The sequence below is a fragment of the Phialemonium atrogriseum genome (assembly GCF_030411735.1).
Source record: "Phialemonium atrogriseum strain 8032-3 unplaced genomic scaffold QBC33scaffold_35, whole genome shotgun sequence".
NCBI lineage: Eukaryota > Fungi > Ascomycota > Sordariomycetes > Cephalothecales > Cephalothecaceae > Phialemonium > Phialemonium atrogriseum.
The window spans coordinates 60,147-86,000 of NW_026848172.1; the positions used below are offsets into that span (position 1 = coordinate 60,147).

At 58.4% G+C, this 25,854-nt stretch overlaps 7 protein-coding genes across 7 annotated transcripts; 4 read left to right on the plus strand and 3 right to left on the minus strand.

Annotated features, from left to right (window-relative positions):
- Positions 1-555: 555 nt before the first annotated feature.
- QBC33DRAFT_613963 (Oxidoreductase, molybdopterin-binding domain-containing protein) lies at positions 556-4,234 on the minus strand. Its single transcript, XM_060432565.1, has 2 exons — positions 4,061-4,234; positions 556-2,895 (listed from the first exon to the last, which is right to left on the minus strand). Exons 1-2 carry the CDS (start codon positions 4,074-4,076, stop codon positions 734-736), a joined length of 2,178 nt encoding a protein of 725 aa, XP_060279198.1. The 5' UTR covers positions 4,077-4,234; the 3' UTR covers positions 556-733.
- On the plus strand, positions 4,235-5,503 carry QBC33DRAFT_550663 (uncharacterized protein). The gene has a single exon (XM_060429104.1). The coding sequence runs from the start codon at positions 4,488-4,490 to the stop codon at positions 5,376-5,378; it is 891 nt and encodes a 296-aa protein (XP_060279199.1). The 5' UTR covers positions 4,235-4,487; the 3' UTR covers positions 5,379-5,503.
- A 178-nt stretch (positions 5,504-5,681) lies between these two features.
- On the plus strand, positions 5,682-7,081 carry QBC33DRAFT_460308 (aldolase; the record flags this gene model as incomplete). Its single annotated transcript, XM_060424977.1, has 6 exons — positions 5,682-5,754; positions 5,820-5,863; positions 5,957-6,103; positions 6,162-6,270; positions 6,325-6,565; positions 6,658-7,081. 6 exons carry the CDS (start codon positions 5,682-5,684, stop codon positions 7,079-7,081), a joined length of 1,038 nt encoding a protein of 345 aa, XP_060279200.1.
- Positions 7,082-9,783: 2,702 nt separating this feature from the next.
- On the plus strand, positions 9,784-12,970 carry QBC33DRAFT_460385 (uncharacterized protein; the record flags this gene model as incomplete). The annotated part of the gene is made up of 2 exons (XM_060424985.1): positions 9,784-11,350; positions 11,406-12,970. 2 exons carry the CDS (start codon positions 9,784-9,786, stop codon positions 12,968-12,970), a joined length of 3,132 nt encoding a protein of 1,043 aa, XP_060279201.1.
- A 1,595-nt stretch (positions 12,971-14,565) lies between these two features.
- On the minus strand, positions 14,566-16,856 carry QBC33DRAFT_251827 (general substrate transporter). The gene is made up of 5 exons (XM_060423005.1): positions 16,531-16,856; positions 16,214-16,451; positions 15,996-16,136; positions 14,960-15,932; positions 14,566-14,873 (listed from the first exon to the last, which is right to left on the minus strand). The coding sequence occupies exons 1-5, from the start codon at positions 16,739-16,741 to the stop codon at positions 14,709-14,711; spliced, it is 1,728 nt and encodes a 575-aa protein (XP_060279202.1). The 5' UTR covers positions 16,742-16,856; the 3' UTR covers positions 14,566-14,708.
- Positions 16,857-21,936: 5,080 nt separating this feature from the next.
- QBC33DRAFT_251847 (uncharacterized protein) lies at positions 21,937-23,442 on the plus strand. The gene is made up of 2 exons (XM_060423006.1): positions 21,937-22,764; positions 22,833-23,442. Exons 1-2 carry the CDS (start codon positions 22,213-22,215, stop codon positions 23,337-23,339), a joined length of 1,059 nt encoding a protein of 352 aa, XP_060279203.1. The 5' UTR covers positions 21,937-22,212; the 3' UTR covers positions 23,340-23,442.
- Positions 23,443-24,180: 738 nt separating this feature from the next.
- Positions 24,181-25,785, minus strand: QBC33DRAFT_460264 (UbiA prenyltransferase family-domain-containing protein; the record flags this gene model as incomplete). Its single annotated transcript, XM_060424974.1, has 3 exons — positions 24,181-24,659; positions 24,705-25,491; positions 25,552-25,785. The coding sequence occupies 3 exons, from the start codon at positions 25,783-25,785 to the stop codon at positions 24,181-24,183; spliced, it is 1,500 nt and encodes a 499-aa protein (XP_060279204.1).
- Positions 25,786-25,854: the final 69 nt, after the last annotated feature.

A 25,854-nucleotide genomic window follows, 5' to 3' on the forward strand; every position in this document is an offset into this window, starting at 1 on the left:
AGATGGTTAGACGGGAGGTCCTAGTAGAACAACATATTGCGGTCCCTTCACGCTTTAATCGTTTTTAAGAAATTGGTCCAAATACTGTTCGGTTTTCCACAATGTGTCCCAGTGATAATAGATAATGCCACAGTCCCCTACGTCCTTGACAATCGAATGACATTGTGGTGATGCGTAGAAAACCCCCATAGCAAAAAGGTAAACAGAGGACGCGCAGACGGATAAGAGGGGGGTGGGAAGGAGGGCCAAACGCAACAAACGTAAAAACGGCCAGGAAATACTACAATCAACGAAATAAATATCATACAGAGGGATAAAAAAGAAAGGGAAAAAGGAGAATGCAGCAAAAAGCTCACCGGTGAGCCCCGGAGGGGTCACCGGCTACGAAAAACCCCGTCGGGTTTTTGCTTCGGGGGGGAGTCGACCGCGGGACTTGGGGGGGGGGGGGTTACAACGGGCAGCCCGGGGCTGCCCGAGGGACCATTACACCAGGGCCCTGGTGTAATTGTCGATATGGTATCACTTGGTTTGGGATTATATACCTTGAGCTGAGTACTGGGGTGGCCGGGGGGATGGCAAGGTATTTATAGAGTTTTGACTATCTTCTCACTTTGGCCCCCTGTCGAACCTAAACATGTTGCGTCCCGAACGCCTGGCTCGCTAAGTCCGATGCTTTCCAAGTAACATGCACCCAAGAAGTCCCTGTATCCTGACAAACGATCCTCCGTCCCTTCTATTTCGCACCAGACCTCCCCGCCGCCTCGCCAACATCTCCCCCCTCCTCCTCCTCCTTCCCGAACCCACACCCGTACATCCTCACCGACGACCAGGCCGCCCCCTTCTTCCCCTCCCCCCCCTCCACCAGTTGCGGACACACGCGCACGCGATGCCACGCCGTGGCGAGGTTCCCACGCACGTTGTATATCCCCGCGTGGCTCTCGGGCTGCGTGTTATACGCGTCATCCGTGGCCTTGACGACGACGGTCGTGCATTGTGCGGGCCCCTGCGGCAGCTGGCCCGTATACCGCCACCGCTTCCACGCCCAGTGCTTGGAGCCCCCGCTGCCCCTGCCGCCGCCGCCGCGGGGAACCCCGGCGTAGTCGCCCACCAGCTCGGCCTGATCCCACGTCTTTCCGCCGTCGAGGCTGACATCTACCCGGCAGATTTCACGCCCGCCGCCCGAGTAGGCATAGCCCTGAAGCGCGATCGGCTCGGCGAGAGGCGGTGGCTTGTCCTTCTCCTGACCCTTATCCGTCGTGCTAGTGCTCGTATTCGTGCTGGAGTCGACGTCCTTCTCTACCGCGGCGGCGTCCACGGCCCCCCTTCCGGGCCCCCGCCCGGCACCCAGCCAGGGGACCCTCCCTCCCCTGATACAGTCGCCCACCCAGACGTTCGTGACGGCGCTCGTGATGGGCATCTCCTGTATGGCCGGGGCGCTGTCCCAGTCCGGGTTGGGCCCCTCGTTGGGGCCGAATGACTTGTAGTCGCGGCGCTGCCACTGGCTGGAGCTCTCCTCGTCCGAGACGACGATGCGGCTCAGCCACTTGACGGACCTCGCCGCGACGTGGCCGGGCACCACTGCCCGCAGGGGGTAGCCGTGGTCGCGCGGCAGCGGCGAGCCGTTCATGCCGAAGGCGAGGAGGACGTCGGCGCGGGGGTCTATCGCCGTCGAGAGCGGGATGGAGGCGCCGTAGGCTTCGAGGCCGGAGAATTGCACGTGGTGCGTGTTGGGGTCGGTGACTTCCGACGAGTCGTCGTCGGTTGCGCCCTGGCTGCTGCTTCCGGACGGTTGCGGAGACGTCTGGTTTTTCGTCATACCGGCCACGTCCGCGACTCGCAACCCGGCATCTGCTAACACGTCGGCTAACCTTACGCCCTCCCACTCGGCGTTGCTGATGGCGCCGACGCCCCACTGCAGCCCGGTCGTCTTCCTCGCGTGCCTTGTCATGTCGCTCCTCCTGTTCCCGCTGCACTGCAACACTGCAGTGATGCGGTGTACTCGGAACTTCTTCCGCAAGTCCGCCAACGAGTACTGCACCGTCTCGCCGTCGGGCAACTCGACAGTGAGCGTATGGCTGTCCGCCTCCTTCTCCGCCACGACCGGCACCCACATGTGGTTTCGGACGTAGAATAGCTCGTTCGGTGTGTAGAAGTCCCTGTCAAGCTCCTCGTTTGGTGGCTCCGCATTCCTCGGCTTGGCGGTGTGTGTGATCAGCCTGGGGTCCCGGACCGGGTCCTGCTCGAAGGGGTCTTCTATCGCGTCCACCGCCGGCCGCCCGTCAACCAGGTCTGCAACATCTATGTAGCCAATCAGGTACTGCGAGAGGATCTCGTACACGTAGGGCGACTTGTGTATCTTGAAGATGTCCCAGTATGGGTCGATGCTATTGCCGGCGGCGCGGAGGATCACGTTGCCGCCGGGGTGCGCCGCCACCCAGTCGGTTATGTCGTAGACCTTATCTTCGTGCGTCACCCAGGGCTCTTCGGAATCCTTGTCGTGCTTGCGGATGTCGGAGAGGCGGAAGCGCGGAAGGGAAGGGTCGCGGTCGTCGGTTGTCGCCGTGGGCGGAGGCGGCTGCTGCGAGGGGCCGAGATTCTCGGCCTGGTCGCTCTCCTTCACTGTTGGGCCCAGGAAGGCGACGAAAGCTAATATTGTCGAGACTGCTGCGGCTGTGGCTGGTGCGGCAAGTCGCGCCATACGCGGCCTGGAGGCATTGTTGGAGGTCCGGGTCGCTGTCGCGGCAGCGGAGGAGGTTCGGGCTTCGGTCGGGATAGGAGCTCGGCGAGGACCGCTCGTGTGGAGTGCTCGGAGCTTGCATGGCCGAGCACACCGGATGACTCTCGGGGGTCGCCATGTTCCATGTCGGACTAGTTCCAGCGCAAGGCGGCTCGGAGCTCGGGTCGGCACCATTTGCTAGAGCTTTGATGGCAGACACACAGTGTTAGTGATGACCATGGCAAGGTCATGATCGGGACGTCTTCGGCAGAGGGAAGCTCACGAGAGGATGGCTCCCTAGAGAGCCATATCCTGATCTATGTAAGATTTGGCTTCCCCAATGACGAAGAAGCTGCGGAGTAAATCTCGGAAACGTGCAGTGTTGAGGTAGGACGATCGGGCTGGAATTCTGGGAGACACAGCAGAGAGCCGAACTGGGCTTGTCAAGGACCAAACAGAGGGCAATTGATTCACTCCCCTGGAAATTACGGCATAAGGGGTGCATGGTGTAGAATAACTGGATAAGGGAAGCAGCGTCTGGTGAAGCCATTTCCCATTTGTACACGAAGTACTCCGTATTGACTTGGCCGATGATTGCCGTCGATACTTGGGACTGTCGTCACGGCAGGCATCCGACCCCTGTTCCGGCATGCACAATGCAAGCCACATGCCGCAGCAGGGGTTGTACGCTTACCCCAACAGGTTAGGTGGGGGCTATTACCTGGCAACTGGGTGGTAGGGGTAGGTCAGCTGACTCCATGGGGCGCTCAACAAACAGCCAAAAGCAAGGGTAGGTACAGGTCGGGCAGCTCCTTCCCGGCTCCCCGAGCCCCGAGTTCCTGACCGAAGAGCCCCGTGCCAGGATGTATCCGTCCGGAGGCGGCAGTTGCTACCGACTGCCACCGAAGCCCGGCTGAAGCAAGGGTTCGTTCCCTCACCGATTAGCGGCGATGCCCGGTAACCGTGTTTCTTGTCAAAACATTCAGTCATGTGGCGTTGATCCCTTAATATTGACTGCATTCCTTGTTCAAGTGCTTAATGTCTGCAGCCCGAGAATCCTCAAACTCTGTAAACCGATTCACATCTCCAGGATTTCAGGTCCGACGGGGCAGTGTAAACCACCTACCGCCGGAGGCCAGGGCCACGTAGGCAGCTTTTTGGCCTAGAAAATGGGATAGGAACGATATCGAGCCTCGGCAACGTTAGTAGTTCCGGGAAGAATCTTGTAGAGCAGAGAACGATCGCCTTCGAAAATACCGACATTCAGATCGGGAGCAGCACGTTCTATGGGGCCAATTGGCCTTCTCTTCGACTTGCTCACTGATGGAGCCATGATGATATAACCTTCGCCGGGCTCCATGCCTCCATGCCCAGGTATTAGGGTTATAGTTGACGAACCATGTCGGGAGCCGCCCAATGGCTCTCCCAAGGTGTTCTACCATTGAGTAACCTTCGAACGCAACTTAGAGTTTGTCGCTCACGTACAAATACGTCCTCCCCCACTCCCCTTTCCCCTCTCCAAACCCTAAACTCCCATACCTCACTAACCCTTTCCCAATGCTTTTCTCTGTTTTCCCCTCCTCTGCAACTAACCCCCAAGAATTCAGAACGATGGCTCACGGTGGAGACGACGAACAGATCAAACGCACCGCCTGCGCCGTGGCCATGCCGGGCAAGGCAAGGAAAACACGATGGGCACCGGAGAGCACAGCTTCGAGTCTCACCGGACTTACGACCGCAATCACAGCACGCATGACAAGTGAACAGGTCGATGCATATGCCCAGCATGTGCGTATCGAGGAGATCACCCAAGCTCAGAATCAACGATGTTGTCCCAGCTGACCGAGGCCGCAGGTCCCCATCACCCGAACCGCAGTACGATTCCTCGGGCAAACGTATCAACACACGCTATCGTCGCTACCGAGACCGTCTGGAGGATGAGCGCCATGCCCTGGTCCAGGTTGCCATGCGCACCATCCCCAGCTATCGCCCACCCCAGAGCTATGTCCATGACCGTGGTCGGCGCGGCATGATCAAGGAGAAGGTCTACATACCTGCGAAGGATTTCCAGGACGTGAACTTCATCGGCCAGCTCCTGGGTCCCCGCGGGCGCAGTCTCGCCGACATGAATGCCCAGTCGGGTGCCAACATAGTCATCCGTGGGAAAGGCTCCGTCAAGGAAGGCAAAGGCCGTTGCAGTAGACGCGCGCGCAACGACACTAACGATGACCAGGATGAGCCCCTTCACTGCCTCATCACGGCAGACGCCCAAGAGAAGGTCGACAAGGCTAAGGCGCTCGTCCAGGCCGTCATCGAGACGGCCGTCACGACGCCGGAGCTGGCGAACGAGAGGAAGCGGCAGCAGCTACGCGATCTCGCCGTCGTGAACGGGACCTTTCGTGACGATGAGGGTCACGGCATTGGCGGTAGTGGTCGAGACTGGAAGAGGCCGATGGCGACCGGTATTGTTTGCCGTGTCTGTAGCGGTGGCGGGCATATCGCTCGTAATTGTCCCGACCGGAAGGCGAGGGTCACGTGGCGGAACCCTCCCTGGCGAGAGGCCAACCGGGGCGGAAAAGGAGGTGAAGATGTTGTGGATCTTGCTTACTCGCAGTTTCTGTTGGAGGTGGGAGGCAATACAGTGACGAAGAACCATCTGTGAGAGAGGTAATAATTGTGCGCGCAACTTACTAACATTAGACTGACTACACTGCAACTGTGGAATGCTGAAATATGACTAATGACGCATTGCCTGCTTCTTGCCTGTTGACTTCCATCCAATGTTGCTTCTGACGAGTGGAACAAGATGACCCGAGACATGCATTGGTGGGTCTGGCAGGCCCGATTCAAGACCCAGTTCGTAAACAGCACATGTGATCAGCGGCCCCTCACTCGGCTTCGATCCAAGGAATGTATGGCTTTGCACCTCGATCGCATTTTGAGGGGTACTGAAATTTCGAGAATCATGGCTGCTTCCACGCTGCTCGACCAGCTCAGGACGCTGAGTGCTGTTGATTGTGATACTCTTGATGTCGAGGGTGAGCAATCCAGTGGCGCAAAGTGCTCCTCTCACGCAAACCAAAGCTTGCTGACCGGCCATCAGTCGCCCGGAAACTGGGACCGTTCGTGGACTGCACTTCAAACCAGGTGAGGAATGAATGATACATCACCTCTTTACCCCTCCAAAGTCATCCGACCCTTGAAGCCAACCTGCTCCGCGGTGGTGAGGAGGATACATAGGCAATCGCTTTTGGCGAGTTGAGTAAGGTCGACGCCGATGGAGTCCCAGTGTATAAGAGCCTTATCAGCAAGGCTATCCAGCTGGCCCATTGGAAGCTTGCAAGACACGTGGATGCCACTCTTGAGGAGCTTGCTGTCGAAATCATGGTACGTTGGGGCGATCTTAAGAGCATGGCGACAAAGGCAGCCTAATAATCCACCGAAGATGGTCTTGCTCTTGCTCCAGTTCGCCCCGTACCTGAAAGGGTACTGCCACATCCAGACGAATCCGAGATGGTCGTATTCTACACAGAAGACGGTCAAAAACGCCGAAAGTAGCGTATTTCTCCCCAGACCTGCCACAGTTCGGGATGCTGACCGCTCCCCAGGAATCGTATCACACTTTGAAGAACTCTCATCCGAAGTGCCAGGGTTTGATATCAAGAGGGTATGCATCAAAATTGCTTCCACCTGGGAAGGGCTGCAGGCATGCCGCGAACTAGAGAAGAGAGGCATCGCGACTCTCGCAACGACCATGTTCTGCATGGAGCAGGCAGCACTCGCCGCCGATGCCGGATGCACATACATCGCCCCGTATGTGAACGAGCTGCGCGTGCACTTCGACCCGAGGTGAGTGCCCAGGAAATGGGCAGGTGTTTTCTTTTCGTCGGTAGCCCGTCAAACGACCAAGCCGGAGGGCTGAACTTACCTTTCCTGTCCAGTTACACGGACGCCAACAAGGCTTTCGCCTTCTGCGGGGAGGCCCAGCGTTACTACGAGCTCTGCGGGTCCAAGACACGGGTCCTGCCGGCAAGCCTGACATCCGCTGAGGAGGTGATGCAGCTCGCGGGCATCCACCACATCACGGTATCGCCGCCGTTGTTGGCGGAGCTGGCCGCGACGCCCGCCGAGGGCTGGAAGAGCAGCGATGTGGTTGGCCAGACGCTGAGAGAGGCCCCGATCCCGCCGGCATCGGCTGGCGGTCTGTACGACAGCATCGTCCGAGACGAGGCGGCGTGGCGGCTCGCGTTCACGCGGTCCAATAATGGCGGGAGCGAGGGGAAGATCATCCAGGCCATCAATATATTCTTGCGTATGCAGGATGACCTGGAAAACATGGCCCGTCAACAGTCGGCAGTAGTTTGATGGCGGGAAATGAGGCCAGGCATTTAGGAGAACGCGATACGACAATAGCCCGATTAATTGCATACTGATCAGTGCATGTCAAGGTATTCAAATATCGGATAATTTCATCCATGCCATCCCAAGTCAATTGACCCGTCTCCATCCCCTTCCCCAGGATCGACAGCACTTCCATCCTTTCGATTCAGTTCCTGCACCGGCAGCCGTTGAATTCCCCGCAAGCAGGTTCGTTGGTTGCACGCAGAGTTGGCTGTGGGCAGCTGGCATGGAATCCAAACCCTCAGCCAAGCCACTCATTTATTTCCACGACTCCCCGAGCCAACAACAGACCTCCTTTCTGCTCTGGCTGGTGCACTCACTCCCTCCATCCCCGCTTTCCGCATTTGGGCTTTTCGTTTTCCTTTCATGTTCGTATTCATGCCTGCATTAATTAGCGGCTTTCTTTCCCAGGACTCGTTGCTTCCGGTTTGGCATGGCGTGGCTCGCAGCCGTTCGATCGGTTCGTTTCCATCCCACGATGGTTGGTAGACCGTGGATCTTGGGAACTGGTGTCGCTTCCGGTGCTCTCTACTATCGTCCCCACTGCCGTTCTTTGTGTTTTTATTGGGCTGAACGTGGTTCCATTCGGATCAGGTATCTGGTCCGATTTCTTGCGTTTGCCTTTGTCTCTGTGGGGAAGCCCTCTCGTTTTCGCTGTCCTGCTGTTCTCAACAAGCGGGGCTTCCACGACGGTGGCGGAGTGCTGGTATCGAGTCATTCACTCGCTACTTCCAGGTAGTTCGATGACCTGCGTCAATGGATCCGTCACTGCGATTGCAGCACGGTGCCCCTCGCCGATGAAACCATTCGTGAAGTATTGTATTTTTATGTGGACGAGAGAGAAAGCATGACTGCAATTTTGGGAGGATGGGATGTCCCGGAACATGGCACTGGGGCTTGCCTAGCCCGACTCCCTGTTCACCGTGTTGGTGCGCTCCGGGCAATGGCAATAGCAATGGCAGGTACTCACACCAATCAATCCATCGAGGTCAGCTGGTGCGGATTGCATTGCTCAAGTCTCCTATTCTGTTGTGTCTGAAGTGGGAAAAGCTAGCCTATGCTGAGGAGGCAAAGGAGGGCATGGTGGGACTTACTTCTTACCTGGTACTCGACAATCGAGACCTCGGCGAACCAGAGCGACAAGATGGTGGCAGGCGTGTATGATGAAAACAGATACACAAACACCTCATTCCCGTCGTCTGTTTTTGGAATTGTCTTTACGTGGGTGGACATGATGGAGCATGCAACTTCTGGCGAATGCTCCATCTTCTTGTTGCAAGGCTCTTTATTAAAACACCCGAATCCCAACGTTTCCGTCAGGTATGCAGCCTGGGGATTCCTAATTCCAGGACAAGAATGCACCCAGAACTATCTCGAACGGCGGAACCGAGGATGGCCTAGGGGATCGTCTTTTGTCGTCTTTGTTCCCTATTTCTTCCCTCTAGGTTGGTCGTGCTCGCTTCACCTTTTCTCCCCTCCTCCTCCCCCCTTATCATTGCCCATCTCCGCTAGACGTCGTCTTGCTCTGAACATAACATCATCCAGTCCTCCATTTGTCGCGAATACCAGACTTCCCGCTGTAGTGAGCCTTCGGATGAACGACAATCATGGTCAGCAGTTGGAGTAACCCATTTCGCCTGGGGAAGCGAGCGGCTCGCACCCCCACCCACAAGACCCCAAAGCCAGTACCGGCCAAAGTCGACAAGCAGAAGAATGACAGAGAAAAGAAACGGCCAGGGCCCATAGCAACGGATGCCCCACTGGAGGAGCAGCCCGCCACCGTCCCTAATGTGCCGCCTGGGCCGATCCTGGAGGCTATCGAACGTGAGGCCAAGGCGCGAAGCGATGCTCCCAAACGCTGGAACGCCTTCATCGACCCCTTATCGGACGAGTTCGTGATCAAGTACATGGAGTTTCGCGCTGCGCTGAATGACCCCTACAAGACGATAGATGGCATCATGAGGGAACATTTCACCCTGCATGAGAGGGACATGCTCATCCCCGTGGCCAAGCGTGACAACCCGTCGCTGTACAAGATGCAGGAAGATAACAAAGCCCGATACGAGATCTTGTTCAGGTCACACCGCTTCATCTCGTGGACGGCCCTACCTGACCTGGCTTTCAAGTTCACGCTTGTGCATTACGGCCTGCCCGTGCCCCCCCTGAAGCTTGACAACGACCAGAGTCTCGCCGCCTGGAATGAAGACGATGAGGACTACGACGAAGGCGAAGGCGAAGATCCTGTCCAGGACAGTCAGCCGCCAGACGGGCATCTGCGCTTCTTGAATGGCTATGGTGTCAGACATTTTGGAGAGGACAGTCTGCGAGGTCGGTCATTCTTCTCCCCCCTCCTTTCCCAGAAGAAGTCAGTTGAGCGAAGAGCTAACATTAGACGACCAGCGCCGGACCCCATGTATGAGAGCTACTATGCGTACGAGGGCCTGCGCCCCTTTGAGCGCAAGAAGGTCAGCTTTCCGATTGGGCTCGGCCCCGACGACACCCTCAGCCTTCGTGGTGGGGGTAGTCTTGAAGATATGGACGCGGGCGAAGACACGGACGAAGACATGGACGATGACCCGGACGAAGACACGGACGAAGACACGGACGATGGTGTTTCGTCCACCACCAAGGACGCATCCGAGCCTAGAGACGCACCGGCATCGTCAATGGTCGTCAGCCTGCGCGGTGGTGCCAAGATCCCGCCTCTGATCAACTACCCGCTGGCCAACATCCCCAAGGACAGGCTTGCCCAGTTCAAGAAGGCACCAACAGCTCCAGTCAAATTGACTCCCCTCTACGGTTTCCAAGGCATGGTCCACTTCAACCATCACAAACCTACGAGCCTTGCCGATGCTCTGGACCGCCTTCTCGGCCTCGGCAATCGCAACCGCGTGCACGTCACCTTTGCAATGTACGAGCGCAATGCGGACTCCAGCGGTAAGAAGAAGCCGCCAATCATAAAGTCTGGTGTCTCCCTCCAGACAGAGATGCTCTACCAGGCGGAGATGCAGGTGCTGGGCTGGGTCAACAAATATGTGACGGATCCCGCCTATGACTCCAAGTATGCGTTGTTCGTATGCGCCATGAAGGAGCCGCTGCCTCAACACTGGGAGCCGGTCGACATGACGAAAGAGCGCGTCCTGCGTCTGAAGCTGCCTGTCGGAACCCCTCTGGACCGCGGCGATTGTGCTTACATCCGCGTACCTACCAAGACCGTCGGGGTGTGGCACGAGAACATCTACGGTCCGTGGATAGAGGCTGCGGCACGGCTGTTGTGGTGGGACAGGACTCCCAATCGCTATATCCATCCCGAGATCCCAGATGCCCTCATCGGCGGCTCCACGACCAAGCCAGAGAGTTCGTACGGCGCGCAGTCGTTTCCGGCCGACGTGTTCAATGACCTCATCACGGCATGGGAGGTTGGCCGAGTGGCTCAGAACCTGCATATGACCGATTTCTCCCCTCCGCAGCGTCCAGCCTGGGCGATCTATATGCCGGGCTACTACGTGTCCAAGCTCGAGGATCTCGACTATGTGCATCCCGGCCAGACCGAGTCTGCCGAGGTTACGATCGAATCAGTTGTCAAGAATGCGCTGCATCCAGCCCAGTTCCTGGCTGTCACGCACATCGACGCGTGGCTCCCCGGTACCGCATTCTACCTCCCCGGTGAAAGTGAGAAAGAAGTGTACCCCATCATCGTGCAGCACCAGGGCCGCAAGTCTTCGAAGCAGGGGAAGATCGATTCCACTATCAAAGAACTCCATCGCATGAGGATCCCTGACACCGGGAACGAGAGGGGGAGCGGCTACGCCCCTTTTATCGTCATCCGCCCCCGGTTCGGAGGGCCAGAGGGTTACACCGTCTTCGACTCGGACAACGGCAGCATCAGCTTCACTCTAACTGATGGGATGACCCTAGCCAAGTTCAAGGAATCCGTGGCCAGCTCGAGAAAGGGCACCCCGAGTGCAAAGCAGCCCGGCGAAAAGGGGCTTAGCATCAGTATCTCGCACGCCTACTGCGACTGGCAGTCCCCGCCCGGGTCGGCGCCCGAGGCTGCCAGGCCGAAGAACATTGATCGGGCGCGGAAATCCGGGGGGCCACTTTTGAGAGACCCCACGAAGCTCAGCTACCTCGTCACTCCGACGATGACCGAGCACGAGTTCCAGATCATCTTGAGGAGGATCACCTCGCCCTACCTGGTATACGACGTTGTGGAGACATCTGAAACTCCTGGTGAGTCCCCCTTTTTCTCCTCGAGAGCAAGAACTTGCGCCTAACCGATGTACAGGCCTCGACCTCGGCAAACACCCATGGGGGTATATGGACATCTACAAGTCCAAGGGTGTCTTTGACCAATGCAACCCGCCCGCCGTGCTCCGGTACGGCTACTACAAGGCCGAGGACATCGGCCACGGGTTTAAGCGCGATATGAGCAAGTTAGCTAAGGAGCCCCCAAAGCCGCCGAAGGGGGTGCGCTTTCAGGGACAATCGGAGAAGCCAGAAACCAGCGCCAAGAAGCCTCCAGACGGAGTCACTCCCGACTTCTATGGCTTGAAGCCGAAACCGCCCCGCCAGCCATTGAGCAGCCAGGAGAAGGCCCAAGTGATGCGCGAGGCCACCTGGGACAAGGCTCCGTCGGTGCACACGCACATGACCATCCCGATCAACGCGCCACCCGTCGAGGCGGTCCTGAAGACGGGGTCCGACAGCGTGCCGGCGCTCTCGCTCGGGGTGCTCACGCCGACGGAGCAGCAGAGGATGCGCATGGATTATTACGTCCTCCGCAACACCGCCCTGCAGCGCAGCCAGAAGTGCCCTTACCGGGGATGCAGCCGGGTCTTCAAGATCAACGACGTCGACCGGCTGCAGCAGCACCTGGACGACATCCACGCCGGCGAGAAGTGCAACTTCTGCGACATCACTCTGTTCAAGCACTGGAGCGACGACCAGAAACAGGCGCATTTCATCAACAAGCACTTTGAGTGCTTCGCCCTGGAAAACCCGTGGAAGCACGACGACGCCATCTCGATCCGATCCGAGGGACGCGTCGACCTGGACCGCGAGTGGCGCTGGAACTTCTGCGCCCGCTGCGGCCGCGACCATCGCAGCCTCGACGTCAAGGCCGACAGAACCCTCCACAACAACCTCTGCTTCCCGGGCTCGAAGCATGGACAGCGGGACCTGACGGCGTGCTCCAAGTGCGGCAACTTTGTCAGGGCCGGGAAGACGCACACGCACAGATGCCCGGACAGGGTGGAGGAGGACGAGCAGCCGCACTGCTGGAGGTGCGGGCTGCCCCTCGGGCTCTTCACCAGGGCGTACAGGCACAAGCACATCGCGGGTTGCAAGGGCCGCAACAACGTCGTCGACCAGTTCTGCCCCTGGTGCGGCATCTCCTTCGATGACAGCCCCATCGCCAAGCTCAAGCACCTACGACAGTGCGGCCTCCGCCCGCTCGACGCCGACGGCCCCATCGACTTGGCGACCGGCCAGCCGTGGCCGGTCGTGGTCCCCGGGGAACAAGGAAAGCCTGGACCGGCCGCCGCCGCCGCCGCTGCTGGCCCGACCAGTACCGCGCCGGGAGGTGATGAGGCGGCGAAGCTCTGGGAGCAGCTCCGCGAGAAGAACGAGACGCTGGCCGCCATATCGTACGCGCACCAGGTCACGCTTGGTCATCTCCGCAAGAGCGATGAGGTAAACAAGCTGTTGAAGGAGAAGTTCGATCACCTCCACCAGACGTACAATGAGGACGTCAAGGCCCCGTTGGTGGAGCTTCAGGCGGAGTTTGAGAAGTGGAGGAATTCGAAAAAGGCCGCAGCAGCTCTAGCTCTTGAGACTGCCACTGCCGGGTAAGCTTTTACATGTGCCCCCTTAATAACATACAAGACTAACCACACCCTCTCTCCCGCCAACCCAGACCCAAGCTCCAACCCCACACCCCCCCTCTGATACCAGCCAAGCCGCCGCCGCCGCCCGCCAAGGGCGGCCCGACCGTGCTCCCCACCCCGCCGGCCAACCCAGCAGCAGCAGCAGCAGCCGCAGCCGCAGCCGCAGCCGCAAACCCGGCCGCCACCAAAGCCGCCACCACGGCCATGGCGCGGCTGATAAGCCAGAGACGCGGTACCGCCGGCACCAGGGCCCGCAGCCCGCTGTCGCAGCCGCTCTCGCCGCCGGGCGGCGCGGACTACGTCGACGAGAGCAGCGGCAACGAGGGCGGGGGCGCGGCGCTGACGCCGGGGCCTCCTCCAGGCGGTGGGTCTGAGGCCGGGCAGGATAACTACGATGATGATTACGGTTTTGTTGATAGTGATGGGAATGATGTGATGGTGCCGCCACGCCCGGCTAAGCGCGGGGCCGGGAATGGGGACGTGGCTCGCCCGAAGCGGCGGCGCGCCGGTGGGATTGCGGATCCGTCGTATCGGCCTTCTGGGTCGGATGAGGAGGATGATGAGGATGAGGAGTATGAGTACGGGAAGGATGAGCAGCTGGACGGCGGGAAGGGGAAGGGAAAGGGGAAGAAGCCGGTCAAGAGGACTAAGATGGGAGGGGGGGATTACCGGATCAGGCCGAGGTCGGAGTTTAGGTCTGGGGGGGAGTATAATCAGTATCTGAATACTGTGCTGGGGATCGGGGAGGCGGAGGAGAAGAAGAAGACGGGGGATGGTTGGACGGGCGGGGCGCTTGCATTTGCTTATGGGCTTGGTGGGGGGAAGGAGAAGGAGAAGAAGGCTGGGGGTGGGCAGGGGCCTGAGGTTCATGGATTGGGGGCGAAGAAGATTTGAGGTCTTGACTTTTTTGTTGGGTTGTTGGGAAGGAGTGTCTTTTCTTTCTTTGGTTTCTTTTTTCCTCGTTTTTTCTGTCGGACGGAACGGGGTATCTGTGTTTTGTTTGTCGGTCCGGCCATGTTGGCTAGTGAGGCAGATCGGTGTCATCTTGCCGTAGTCAAGTAAGGATTGGTATCAGTGTTATCGGAGGGACTGGATGTTTTGTATCTCCTTTTCTTCCCTTTCCTGTCTTCCCTTGGCCTGACTTTGCTGCTTCTCGGTGGAATCTGTTTGCCATTGACGGTGGGCTGTGCTGGTACGTAAGTTTGTTCTTGTCTCCTAATATTTCTTAGCCAGTTTAAGTAGGTAGTTCTTCTGCATCAATTGAGTCGTCCTGTTTCCTTGGCTTTGTCGAGACAGGTCTCATCGGCGGCTCTAGTTCCAAGTCATGCTGGCCCCCAGCCTCAGTCGGGGCCTCTCCTGTTTGACGCAACGATCCGGCCAACAACTTCCCCACGAGGCGGAGAGAAGACGAGTCCATAAATCTTGGTGCATTCGTAGCTCGTGTGACAGATAATCAAATTATAAGCCTATTTCAAGGAAGCCAAGTAAGTGATGGGGAGAGCATCAGACCTGAACCTTGCACGACTCAAGACAGCCTGGTATCATATTTTTCCGCGTTGAATCTCAAATCCGTATCCGCATCGTCAAATTAGTCCCTCTCCCCATCCATTATCGACACCAAACCACCTCGGCCCCAAAACTTCGTGGGTGTATTCCACCCAAACACGCAATCCCCCAGATCCCGGGAGCAAATCGCAAATCCTTTACTCGTTCTCGGAAACCTTCCTCTTCTCCGAGTCGACGGCGATCTCGCTGCCGGCGCCGCCGGAGCTGCCACGGAGCATCTGGGCGAGGCCGATCTCGTTGTTGATCTCCTCCATGCGCTCAAAGTCTGCCTGGGCGAGGCCCTGGGATCCGAAGATGACGTCCTGTGATTCTTCTTGTTAGGGGTCTGGGGATGGATGTCACGCCGTGAAGGTGAGGGGAAAGGGGGAAGTGATAAAAAAAATCTCACCATCTCCTCAAGAGTCAACCGCTTCGTCTCGGGTACAAAGAACCAGATGAAGGCAGCACCCATATAGGTCAACAGGCCGAAGATGATGTAGGTGCCGTAGGTGATATTATTGAGCATGTCCGGGGTGACCTGGCCGACGATGAAGTTGTTCATCCAGTTGCTCGAGGCGCCGAGGGAAACGCCGTACGGGCGGCTGCTGAGGGGCCAGATCTCGGCAACGATGATCCAGGCGCAGGGGCCCCAGCTGTAGCCGAAGTGGACGACGAAGAGCCAGACCATGCACACGGCGGCCCAGCCGGCGGCCACCTCGGTCTGGAACTTTGTCTGGTCCTTGGCTACGATGACAGCGATGATGATGTGGCACGTGGCCATGCCGATGGCGCCGATGGTCAGCACGGGCTTGCGGCCGACGCGATCGATCCACAGCACCGATGGGATGGTGGCGAGGAACATGACGATGCCGACGACGCCCGTGGCGAGCAGCGACGTCGTGTTGTCGCTGAGCCCGAGCTGGTTGAAGATGGACGGCGCGTAGTACAGCACGGCATTGATGCCCGACCACTGCTGGAAGAACATGGTCACGGTCGCGACGATGACGCGCTTGAACATGGGCCGCGTCTGGAAGAGCGACTTGATGGCGACGAACTGCAGCTTGAACGTGTTCCACGCCGTCTGCTCGCGCAGGTGCGGGAAGTGCTCGGCCACGGTGCGCTTCTCGAACAGCGACTGCGCCTTGATCTCGAGGAACTCGAGCTCCACGAGCTCGTGGTCGGCGTCGAGCCCGCGGAGGCTTGCGAGCACGCGCCGGGCCTCTTCCTCGCGCCCGTGGTGCACCAGCCAGCGCGGGGAGAAGGGCATGAAGATCATGCCGACGAACAGGACCACCGCGGGGGCGAGCTGCAGGCAGATGGGCGTCAGCCAGGCCGCGTCGGTCTGGGTTTCGAGAGTGGTGCCGCCAATGTAGTTGGTCCCGCTGGGGCTCTGGTTAGTAATGTGTATTGTATCGAGCCTTGGAAGAGAAAAGGGGATCACATACTAATCAATCCAGAAGCTGATCAAGATACCGAAGCAGATTGCAAGCTGCTGTGTGGCAACGAGCGCTCCGCGCACTTCGGGAGGGGCGACCTCGGAGTTGTAGATGGGGATGATCATGGCCAAGCTACCAACGCCCATACCACTGTTCGATTGGTTAGCATCGCTACCTGGGGGAGAGCTCTGCTAGGAATAGCAGTAGCAGTAGCTAGTCATGCTTACGTGATGAATCGGCCGGCAAGAATCGCATTGGGGCCGGCAGTGATGGCGGTGGTCTGGATGACGACTCCGAGGATGAAGACGCCGCATGCGACCAGGACACCGAACTTTCGAGAGAGGGCCTCGGCGAGGAAGCCGGACAGCAGGGTCCCAAGCCAGGCACCGAGCTCGAGGATGGCAGTCAGCCAACCCTTCTTGGTCTGGCTTGCGGTGCGGTCCATGGGGTCATAGTCGCCCATGTCTGTTGTAATTCCGGCGTTGTTCAGCACGCCGGGCATTTCCAACCAAAAGGGGGGGTTCTAGAACGGATCTTTACCTACGCTTCTGGAAGGAGGGCATGGCCAGGACGCCCGAGAACATGCCTTGGTTGTAACCATAAAGCACACCGCCGATACACGCAAAGGCGGCGATGCTGAACACCTTGAAGTTCTTGACCAAGGCACGAGGACCACTCGCGCCCATGAGGGCCTGGCGCCTTTGCAGGGCCGCGTCGTAAAACGCGACCGTGCCCGTGTCACCTCCCGCGCCCATTGTCGCTGCTGTTGATTGCGGGGTTGTTGGTGGTCTGAAGACGGGTGACGAGATGGGAGAGAGGTGAGCTGCCTGACTCCAGGGAAGCTGTTGCAGAGCAAGGGGAAGGCCAATGGAGGGGGGTATCACGAAAGGGAGAGAGGGGAAGAGAGAGCAAAGAGAGAGCAAAGTAGAAGAAGAAGAACGGGCCAAGAGCTTCGCTTTTGCTGGCAGCCAGAGACACAGCACTCCTACCTTGGGAAGACCGGAAGATTACCGGCGGAAAGGATCATTCTAAATACTACGGTGTTAATATAGGTCATCACTCAAGTGGCCGGGAACCGACAAGGAGGGCGCATCGAGTAATGGAGTGCCCCCAGCAGCTCCAATCTGTAGCTTGTATCCAGTCGATTGAGGCCGGCCATACAGATCATGAGGGGGATGAAAATGATGATCCTCTAGACCTCGAAGTCGTTGTTCGGTGGCCCAGTGGATAAATCGACCAAGGCTAGGCCATTTACAGGCTACCTTGGAGCTGTTTTCGGAGGAATACTAGGTACAGTACGTAGTGTAAGTACCTAAGTACCTATATACCAGGTGCCGAGACTTGAGACAGAGAGACATGGACACGCTGGATATGCCCAGGCCTGGATCCATGTCTACCTATTGCAAAGACCTTGTTATCAGTCAAACCGGGTCTCTGCAGATCTCGAAGTCCCCAACTTCAACCATTTTCCTGGTTCTGTTGGCTTGCACGCTTGGTCGCGAGGAACGAGTCTCGCAGAGAGTTGGTTGTGATGAGCAGTTCCAAAGGAGGTTAGTCGACTGCCAAGTTGCCGCTCCCGACTCAGTACCCATATCGACCGCCTTGTACCGAGACTAATGCGTAGTACACTTACATAGTATGCAGTAGAAGCTGCCCATGTTGCGTAGGTAGTATGTATGGTCCCATAAGACAGGGGTGAGGGGTAAATTGACATTGCACCGTCATTCTATCTGTTGCGCCGTGGGGCAGACACTCCCGGATGAATGGCCAAGTGGAAGGCAGTCAATCGAGCCTCCCACCGTGGGATAACCTCCAAGACTGCGGGGCTCCACATTGACTACAAATTTGTTCCACCGGCAAGTATTGGCCTTTCAAGCTCCAGGCCGGGTGTATTTGGTGCTCTCCTCGCCAGGCCGCAAGCGTGGCGCGAACTGGAACTGCAAGAACATATACGCGTCTTCGCAGTTACTGACAACAGTGATGGAAGCAGTAGTCACGGTACTGCGTAGTGTAGTGTTGAAAACCCGGAAGCATTGCCGTAGTACGGATAGCTTCTTGAAAAGCTGCAGGCTTGGAGGGGAATGTGGAGAAAGAAACGGTAATGTGGCGTGCAGATCACATCAGCCTCCCAAGGGTCAATGGCGGCCGAGGTTGCAGCCAGATATTTAGCCTGAAGTGATAGTGTCGTCTCCTCCACATGGCAGGGAGGTTCCGGCGTCTGCACAAGCGGCCTGGGCAAAACGTTCTTTTTTTCTTTTTAAGCGTGAGGTGATGGGCGTCTCTACGACGGTACATGGGCTTTAGTGGTTGGTATCGGCCCTATTGTCGGTTATCGATGGCGACGAGCGAGGCCACGATCTCTTGTCCAAATGTCCAGACTGCTCAGTGGCTTGCGAACGCTTCAATCCATCCCTTCAATTCCTTCCCCTCCCCCCCTTCCCCCCTTCCAAAGTTTCCCCGCGCCATCTGCCGTGCCGCTGTTCGACGCCACCAAAGCTTCATCAAGGAGAAAATATCCGGTCATCCTTCTTCCTCTCCTTGGTCTCTAAAGGTACTGTCCTGTGCGACAGGGATTCCACTCCCCTTCACCGCGCGGAGCTATTAAATTCCGCCATTGGACTCGGCGAACATGTCTGAAGGTGTGTCTGATGGCTCTCCTATTTCGCCGAGGCCATGGAAGGCCCGCTCGATGGGATCATGGAACCCGGGTTTACGAAATGGATGGGAAGGTTTGTTCACATACGACGTAGCCCAGCCCACGGGAGTGGATTGCTCTGGATGTGGGCAAATCGTCCAGGTCCAGGCAGATCAATCCAGAGCGAACAGCAGTGCTGCTCCGCTACGCGGTTCGGTAAGCTGGAAATGCAAGGGGCAATTGTGGCCATACCATCAAGATCGCCATTACTCTCACGTCGCATGCGGGATGAACCTGAAAATGTTGCCTGCAGCAGCGGCTTGGCGACTGGGAGGTTGGTTCACGCGGCCTTGGACCCTGATTTCCTGTCGAGGGACGGTGACAATCGAACTGCCAGATGGTACGGAGTGTCATGCTCGCACGATGATCGCACCTTAGAAGGGTTTAGCACAGGTGGCGAACAAGGCTCGTTTGCTATCATGGCCGAGGAATCATGTTGCAAGTAGGCGATAGATGAGGGAGGAACAAAGACGGCAAAAGTAGTCTTATAGATGTGCGAATCCTTAGACAGACGAGGTACTGCCAGTCCAGGAGCTGCCTCGCCGGATCGACGACCTCACACGGCGAGAAGTCAGGTCTGCCGGCCGGCATCTGGTTGAAGCCAATATTGAAGCCCGGGCCCGCTCATCGCAGTGACGGACCGGCGAGGTGCCGAAAGAGGCCAGGGAGACAGTCAGACCACTTCCTTCCCGACTAGAACCGGCCCTTGGTGACAACGCAAGAATGGAGCTCCGCTTCCTCCAACTCTCCGAGAAGCCTAGAGCATGCCGGGTTGACACTAACAAGTTGATAATCTCAGTCTGTTGGGCTATCGGAGCTCTAGAGAGCCTAACACAGTTGCTTCCCAAAATTGGATCTCGTCTAGAAACAAAGGTTCGAGGGGGGGAAAAGGGGGGTTGGCAAGGCACACTTGGCGCAGCAGTCTCCAGTCTCACCAACCGCGAGACTGTGATAATATTCTCGACAACCGGGGCTGCAGGGAGGAGGCCGGTCGGTTGCAACATCTTCGGGGCTGCCAACCTATCCTTAGCAGGTGATAGACAATGTGGTTCGAGCAAGGTTGCTAATCTGGCCTGGAGAAGGTCAAGATGGTCGCATGCATCTAACACTGTGAGGTTTCGGGCCATTCCGCCATGCTCCGAAACAAAACCTGCTGGCATCACCACCATCAAGGTGTGTGAGGTGGGTAGGGGAAATGGATCTGGGCAGATTTCTAAATGCAGGCCTCCCGTCAGGTCTAAATGCGTTCTCAGTGGTGAAGGCCCGGTCGAGGCCAGCCGGTCGGCCAAGGCCAGGCGGAAGGCGAGGCGATCATCCAGCTCATCGCCGTAAGAGGCAGAAGGGCTGAGCCCGGTGGCCCCCCCTGTAGCGACCACCTGCGCCGCCGGAGTAGAGTAGCTTCCGAGTTTGTGTCACCCACCGAGATTTCGGGCTGTACACGCCAAGCACGTGAGTCGCAGGGACCAGATGCGGGAAGCAAGATCTCCGGCTTGGATATTATGTACGAATAAGCGCCAAAGGTGCAAGCCGAGGCTGTTCGTACTGGTGGGAACAGGGATAGATCATGGGTCATGGGGAGAGGGAGACAGCAACAGCGAAGAGAGGATAAGCTTGCGGTGCGGCCATGTTGGTTGAATTAGCCAGTTTCCATTCTGGTATCCGTGCTGTTGACCTGTTCTGCGATGATCATGCCAAAGATCAACACACAACCGCCAACTGGGCGGTTCAATTGCGATCCATCTGGAGGTTCCTGGATGAACCCCTCGAAGCGGGCGTAGTACTTTGTGCATGTGGAGATCGACTCTGGATCGACGAATGGGATCATCGCATCGGCGCGGGAGGTGCGGGGTCAGCCAATTATAGAACAACAAATCAATGCCATCCCCAATTTGGGGTGCTAAATTAAAATAAACAAAATTTAAACGCGCGCCTCCAAGTCGACAACCCACACCACCACCTTACCTCGCGGGAGAAGGGTTAACCCAGCTGCTTGCTCTGGGCGGCAGCCAATCCGGCGACTCCATTGTTTCTGCAAGACAGGTCTGCTCTGTTTCATCAAATTTGTGGAGAGTAGATTTCCAACTGCGATTTGCCTTGGCAGGGACGCTACGGCTGTTATCTTCACTCCTTTTCGGTTGGCGCCCCCCCCTCAGCAATAATCGATACGCTCTCCTGGCTTCCCGCCCGTGCTTGCTAGCTAGCTATGCGAACCTGCTGTCCAGTCCCATACTGTCGGGTTCCTGTACGGTTGCGAGGGCGGTTGGGAACTTTGTCTGGCCAATCCGCCCACTACAGCCGCGGCAAGAGCCACACGAAGATTTGCTAGAAGTGACCATGTCCTCCGGTCTCCTGTTTCATTTTTATCTTTCCTGCCGCGCCATCGGAAGCCATGGTCATCCGATATTGATCCTGCTATGGGAAGATGAGATGAGCCAAAGTGAGAAGGTAGAGAAAGCGATACAAGTTTAACGGGCCGAGGCGAGGCTTTGCGCTGCGTTGTTGCCCACAGGGCTGGCGGCTAACTCACTACCCCTGCCTGCCAACCGGTCGATGGATGGCCTCACTCCCCTGCTATTTTTGACCACCCGTCTGCGGTTTTTCCCTTTGTTCCTGCTTCCCCGATGCGCGCTCGGGGCCCTGGCACGCGCCGCATCTCTGCCATTTCCACATGAGCAATTTCCGAGGCTGATGTGCCCTGCTGTGCCTACCGCTGCTCCTTTGTTGCTACTTACGTACCTACCTACGTCGTCTTGGCTCGTCTAACTATGGCCTCCCCGGCCTCCCCGGCCTCCATAGATGGCCCTAGCATAGCCGCCATCCACCACCCACCAGATCATGTTTCCGGCTCCGCGAGGCCAGTTCTAGGCGCCCGACCTCAGACGGACCTGAGTTTGAAACCTGTCAGCCAATGTCAGCGGCCGCATGGTGACCCATCCATTCTTTCAGACACACAAGCCTGGTTTCAAGATCGACGTTAGCTGCCAGTACTACCCTGGTTTCAGATTTTCAGATCGCACACCCCGGCCTTGCGTAGATACAACCTGCTCCTAACCTTTTTTGTCTTACAGCCTACAAGCTGTTTCTACTTTGGTCGTCATCCTTGACCTCAAGATGCCTTTTATAAGTATCCCGTCCCCTTCGGCTTGATCTTCTCCAGTCCTCTCATTCAGTTCGAGCCACTTTCGACCGTCTTTCCTGCGACCAAGCCTATTTCGTTCCGTTTCCCCCGTGTCCCCTTCCCTTTCCCTTTCCTTTTCTCTTTTGTTGTCTTTCTTGTTCAACATCACCAAACCTTCATTCGTTGCTGGCCAGCCATTCGTTTGACACGAAACAAGTTTACCAACCCACCCACTCGACCACCTTGCAGCCTCCAAGGCGGCCCAACCTGACCTGGCCTGACCCGGTCGACTACTAATCGTTAATCGCCTTGTAATACGCCCGGTCTCGACACTGCCGAGCCCGAGTCCGCCCTTCGTTTTCTCTTATCAGTTATACACACCGGCATCCCGAAGCTGAAGCCATTCTTGTAACATGCCCAAGTTCACTCGTGCACCAAACCACCACCGATACAGCAACCCCATCGAGGTTCCGGTCACTCTCCCCCCAGCCTCCGGCATGACTTACTACAACTCCCGGCCCCCAATGGCCGCCTACTATGAGGTTCCTACCTCAGCCCCGCAAGCGACGATGCCTGTCTCCTCGTATGACCAGTTCGTCGTGACGCCACTCACCATCCCTCCCACTGCGACTGGGGCGACTGCCGGAGGGCCTGTAGGTGGTGCTGCTGTCCAAACGCAGCACAGGGCCTCGTCCGGTGCTTGGACGATGCAGGACGACCACACTCTTCTGGCTGCCCGCGCAGCCGGACAGAACTGGGGCCAGATCCAGTCCAACTACTTCCAGACGAAGACGGGCAACGCGTGCCGGAAACGGCATGAACGCCTGATAGAGCGCAAGGGTGCCGACGACTGGGACACCCGCAAGCTCGAGCGCCTGAGCAGGGAGTACATGAACATGCGCAAGGAGATTTGGCAGCCGCTGGCCCAGCGCTGTGGTGAGAGGTGGAACGTCGTCGAGCAGAAGGTATTTCCGCCCCACCACCCCAACGGCTACAAGAAGAGAAGAGAGACTGACGGAAGCGTTCCCTGCAGTGCATGTCGAACGGACTGAAGAACATCCAGTCCCATGCCCGTTCCCACGCCCGCCGCGAGCGCCTCGACGCCGGCCAGGCCATCGCCGGGTACGACGACGACGGCGCCGACAGCGGCGTCAGCGGGATCGGCGGTCTGACACCCGTCGACGACATTGAACACCAATACAGCAGCCCCGAGACCGCCTCATCCGGCAGCGGCCATCGCTCAGTCGGCGGCGGCGGCGGCAGCAGCAGCAGCAACGTCTCCCACCAGGCGTACGCCGCCGCCATGCACAACCAGGGCAGCTACCAGGGCTACCACTACGCCCACCCTTCGGCGCCGCACCACGGCTACACCAGCTCGGTCTCGAGCACGGGAACCGCCCCCTACGGCACCGGGCCCCAGGGACACCCGAGCCAGGGCGAGAGCCCGTACTTGGGCCACGGCAATCGCCTGCCCAGTGTTGACATGGGCATCGAGGCTATCATCAATCGCGGCCCTGGCGGTGGTTCGCAGGGCGTGTAAACTCGTCCCGCGACCACACACTTTCGCTTTCTTTTCTATTCACTGTCTTTTTTGTTCCGTTCTCTTTTTGTTTCTACTCTCTTTCCTTCTTAGCTGTCATTTCATCGTTCCATCGTTCCGTCATTTCATCATTCCGTCGCTTTGTCCTTCTCCATATAGTCCGTCGCTCTGATTTGTTCTTGCTTCATTGCATCCCGGCCGCTGGATGAAGGCGTTTCTGGGAGTTCTCCAGTGTGTGCAAGGCGTTAGCTATACCGGAGTCTTGGCGTTTCTTTGGGGTCAACCCGGGGTGAGGGTTCATGGAGGCATTTGTCCGTCCGGGTTGGGGGGTTTTAGACATCAAGTTTTTTTCGGCGTGAAGTGCTTCGTTAATGAAGAAGCGGGACGGGGGGAGAGGGCACAGGCGATGATGGGATACTGTACCACCACCTGAAGCATCATAGATACCATGGGGGATTGATTTCTGGCTACCTACCTGCACGTCATTTTACCTTTCGAGGGGCTCGAGACAGGGTAGAAAAGTACTCTTTACACACTCGTTTCATGATATACCTCTAGAGTATGGAAGGTGATTTCGATTATTCAGAATAACTCCCTTCTAGATGCTCCACCCCACCTCCGATCGTGTTCCCACGGCCGATGCCCGATGATGCTGCTTGAGGGGTGATGTTCACAGCCAAGACGTCTACACAGCCAGACCCCCTTACACACTAGTCTCAACAGTACTGTACACCCTCGACACCAATGCGGTCCTGTCCCAGGCAGACAATGGACAAGTCAACCCTCCTACGCGTCCATACTTTGTACACCATAGGGATATATTGTTCCCGATATCCCCCCCTCACGCTTCGTCACCATCCTCCTCCCAGTCCTCAAAGTCCTCATCCTCGTCATCCGGCTCGCCAGCCACGCTCCTCCACACACGACCCCACATCCCCTTCTTCTGCGCAAGCGCCAGCACCATGACAACAGGCAGATGCCACACGCTCGCCCAGAACAGACCCCTCGCGGACCCGCCGGCCCCTCCGAGGCGCCAGAACCGCACCGCCTCGCGCGCCAGCCACAGGTTGGCGGGCAGGCTGGTGGCGGCGAAGGACCACTCGGTGACGCCGGCGGCGCACAGCCCGACGCACAGCGGCAGGAAGACGAGCGAGTAGCGCAGCGCCACGCGGCCGTTGCGCGCCGGGTCCACCCAGCACAGCATGCGCAGGCCCGCCGCCCGGTACTCGTCGCGCACCCCCCACGACAGCGCCATGAAGTGCGGGAACTGCCAGGCGAACAGGATGCCCGCGAGGAGCCAGCCGCCGACGCTGCTCGGGGCTGCGTTGGCGTCGTCGTCCGTCGTCGTGGTGGTGGTGACGGCACCGGTAAGCGAGGGGAAGCTGAACAGCAGCTCGCGCCAGCCGCCGTCGCGCGTGGCCGACTCGCCCGCCGCGGCGGCCCAGCCCATCAGCGGCGGGATGCCGCCGACGACGGCGCCGACCCACGTGTTGAGCCAGGAGACGCGCTTGAGGGGCGTGTAGACGCCGGCGTACAGCACGATGTTGGCGAGGCCGAGCCCCGCCACCGTCGGGTTGACGCCCAGCCACAGCGCGGCGGTCCCGGCGGCGGCGCAGGCGAGCGCGAACAGCGCCGCCGTCGAGGGCCGGATCAGGCCGCGGACGAGGGGGCGGGCGCGCGTGCGGCTCATCTTGGCGTCGGTGGCGGGCTCGTAGAGCATGTTGAGGGCGTTGGCCGCGGCGGAGCAGAGGGTCGTGCCGGCGGTGAGGAAGAGGAGCGTCAGCGGCGAGAGGGAGGGCGCGTCGGCGAGGGCGGTGGGCGAGAGGAAGGCCGGCACCGGGTAGAGCGCGTAGGGAGCCATGGCGGAGAGGACGACGAGGACCGTCAGTCGTGGCTTAGAGAGCGAGAGGAGCGCCGAGAGGGTCCGCCGGAGGGAGCGCTCAGGCTGGCGGGAGGCGAGGTGCGCGAGCAGGGCGGAGGCGTCGGCCGGAGGGAGGTCGGCGCTGTCGGCGGTGGCCGTCGTGGAGGATTGTAACCTCGCGGCTTCCCGCTTGGCGGCTTGCCGCCTTCGGTGTGGGAGATGGGCATTCGGATGCAGATCGGATGACGGTGGAGGGGCAGATGAGGATGGTGATGATGATGCGCCGCCTGCCTTCGTTGGGTCCGGTTGTTGCTGGTTCGATGTGCCGAGCTTTGTGGCCGCCGCAGCTACCGAGTCCGGCGGCGAGGGACTAGCATTGCTGCCACTGAATCGTCCGAGAAGGCTGTTGGACAGGAAGTAGCCCGCTTTGAGGCGGGGGGCAGCGGAGAGCGGGACAGATGTTCGCGGGAAAGCGGTGTTCGAGAAGGTCCTCCTCCCGCAGGCTTGCCGGGCAAGGCGTTGCGTGCATTGCCGGCCCAGGCTTTCGAGGACACTCAATGGCGCAACAGATCCCGGTGGTCGCATAATTCGTCTCGCCCCAGCTTCAAGTTGCCATTGCCCTGGGACAATGGCCGTAGATGCGAGCTCCCGGTA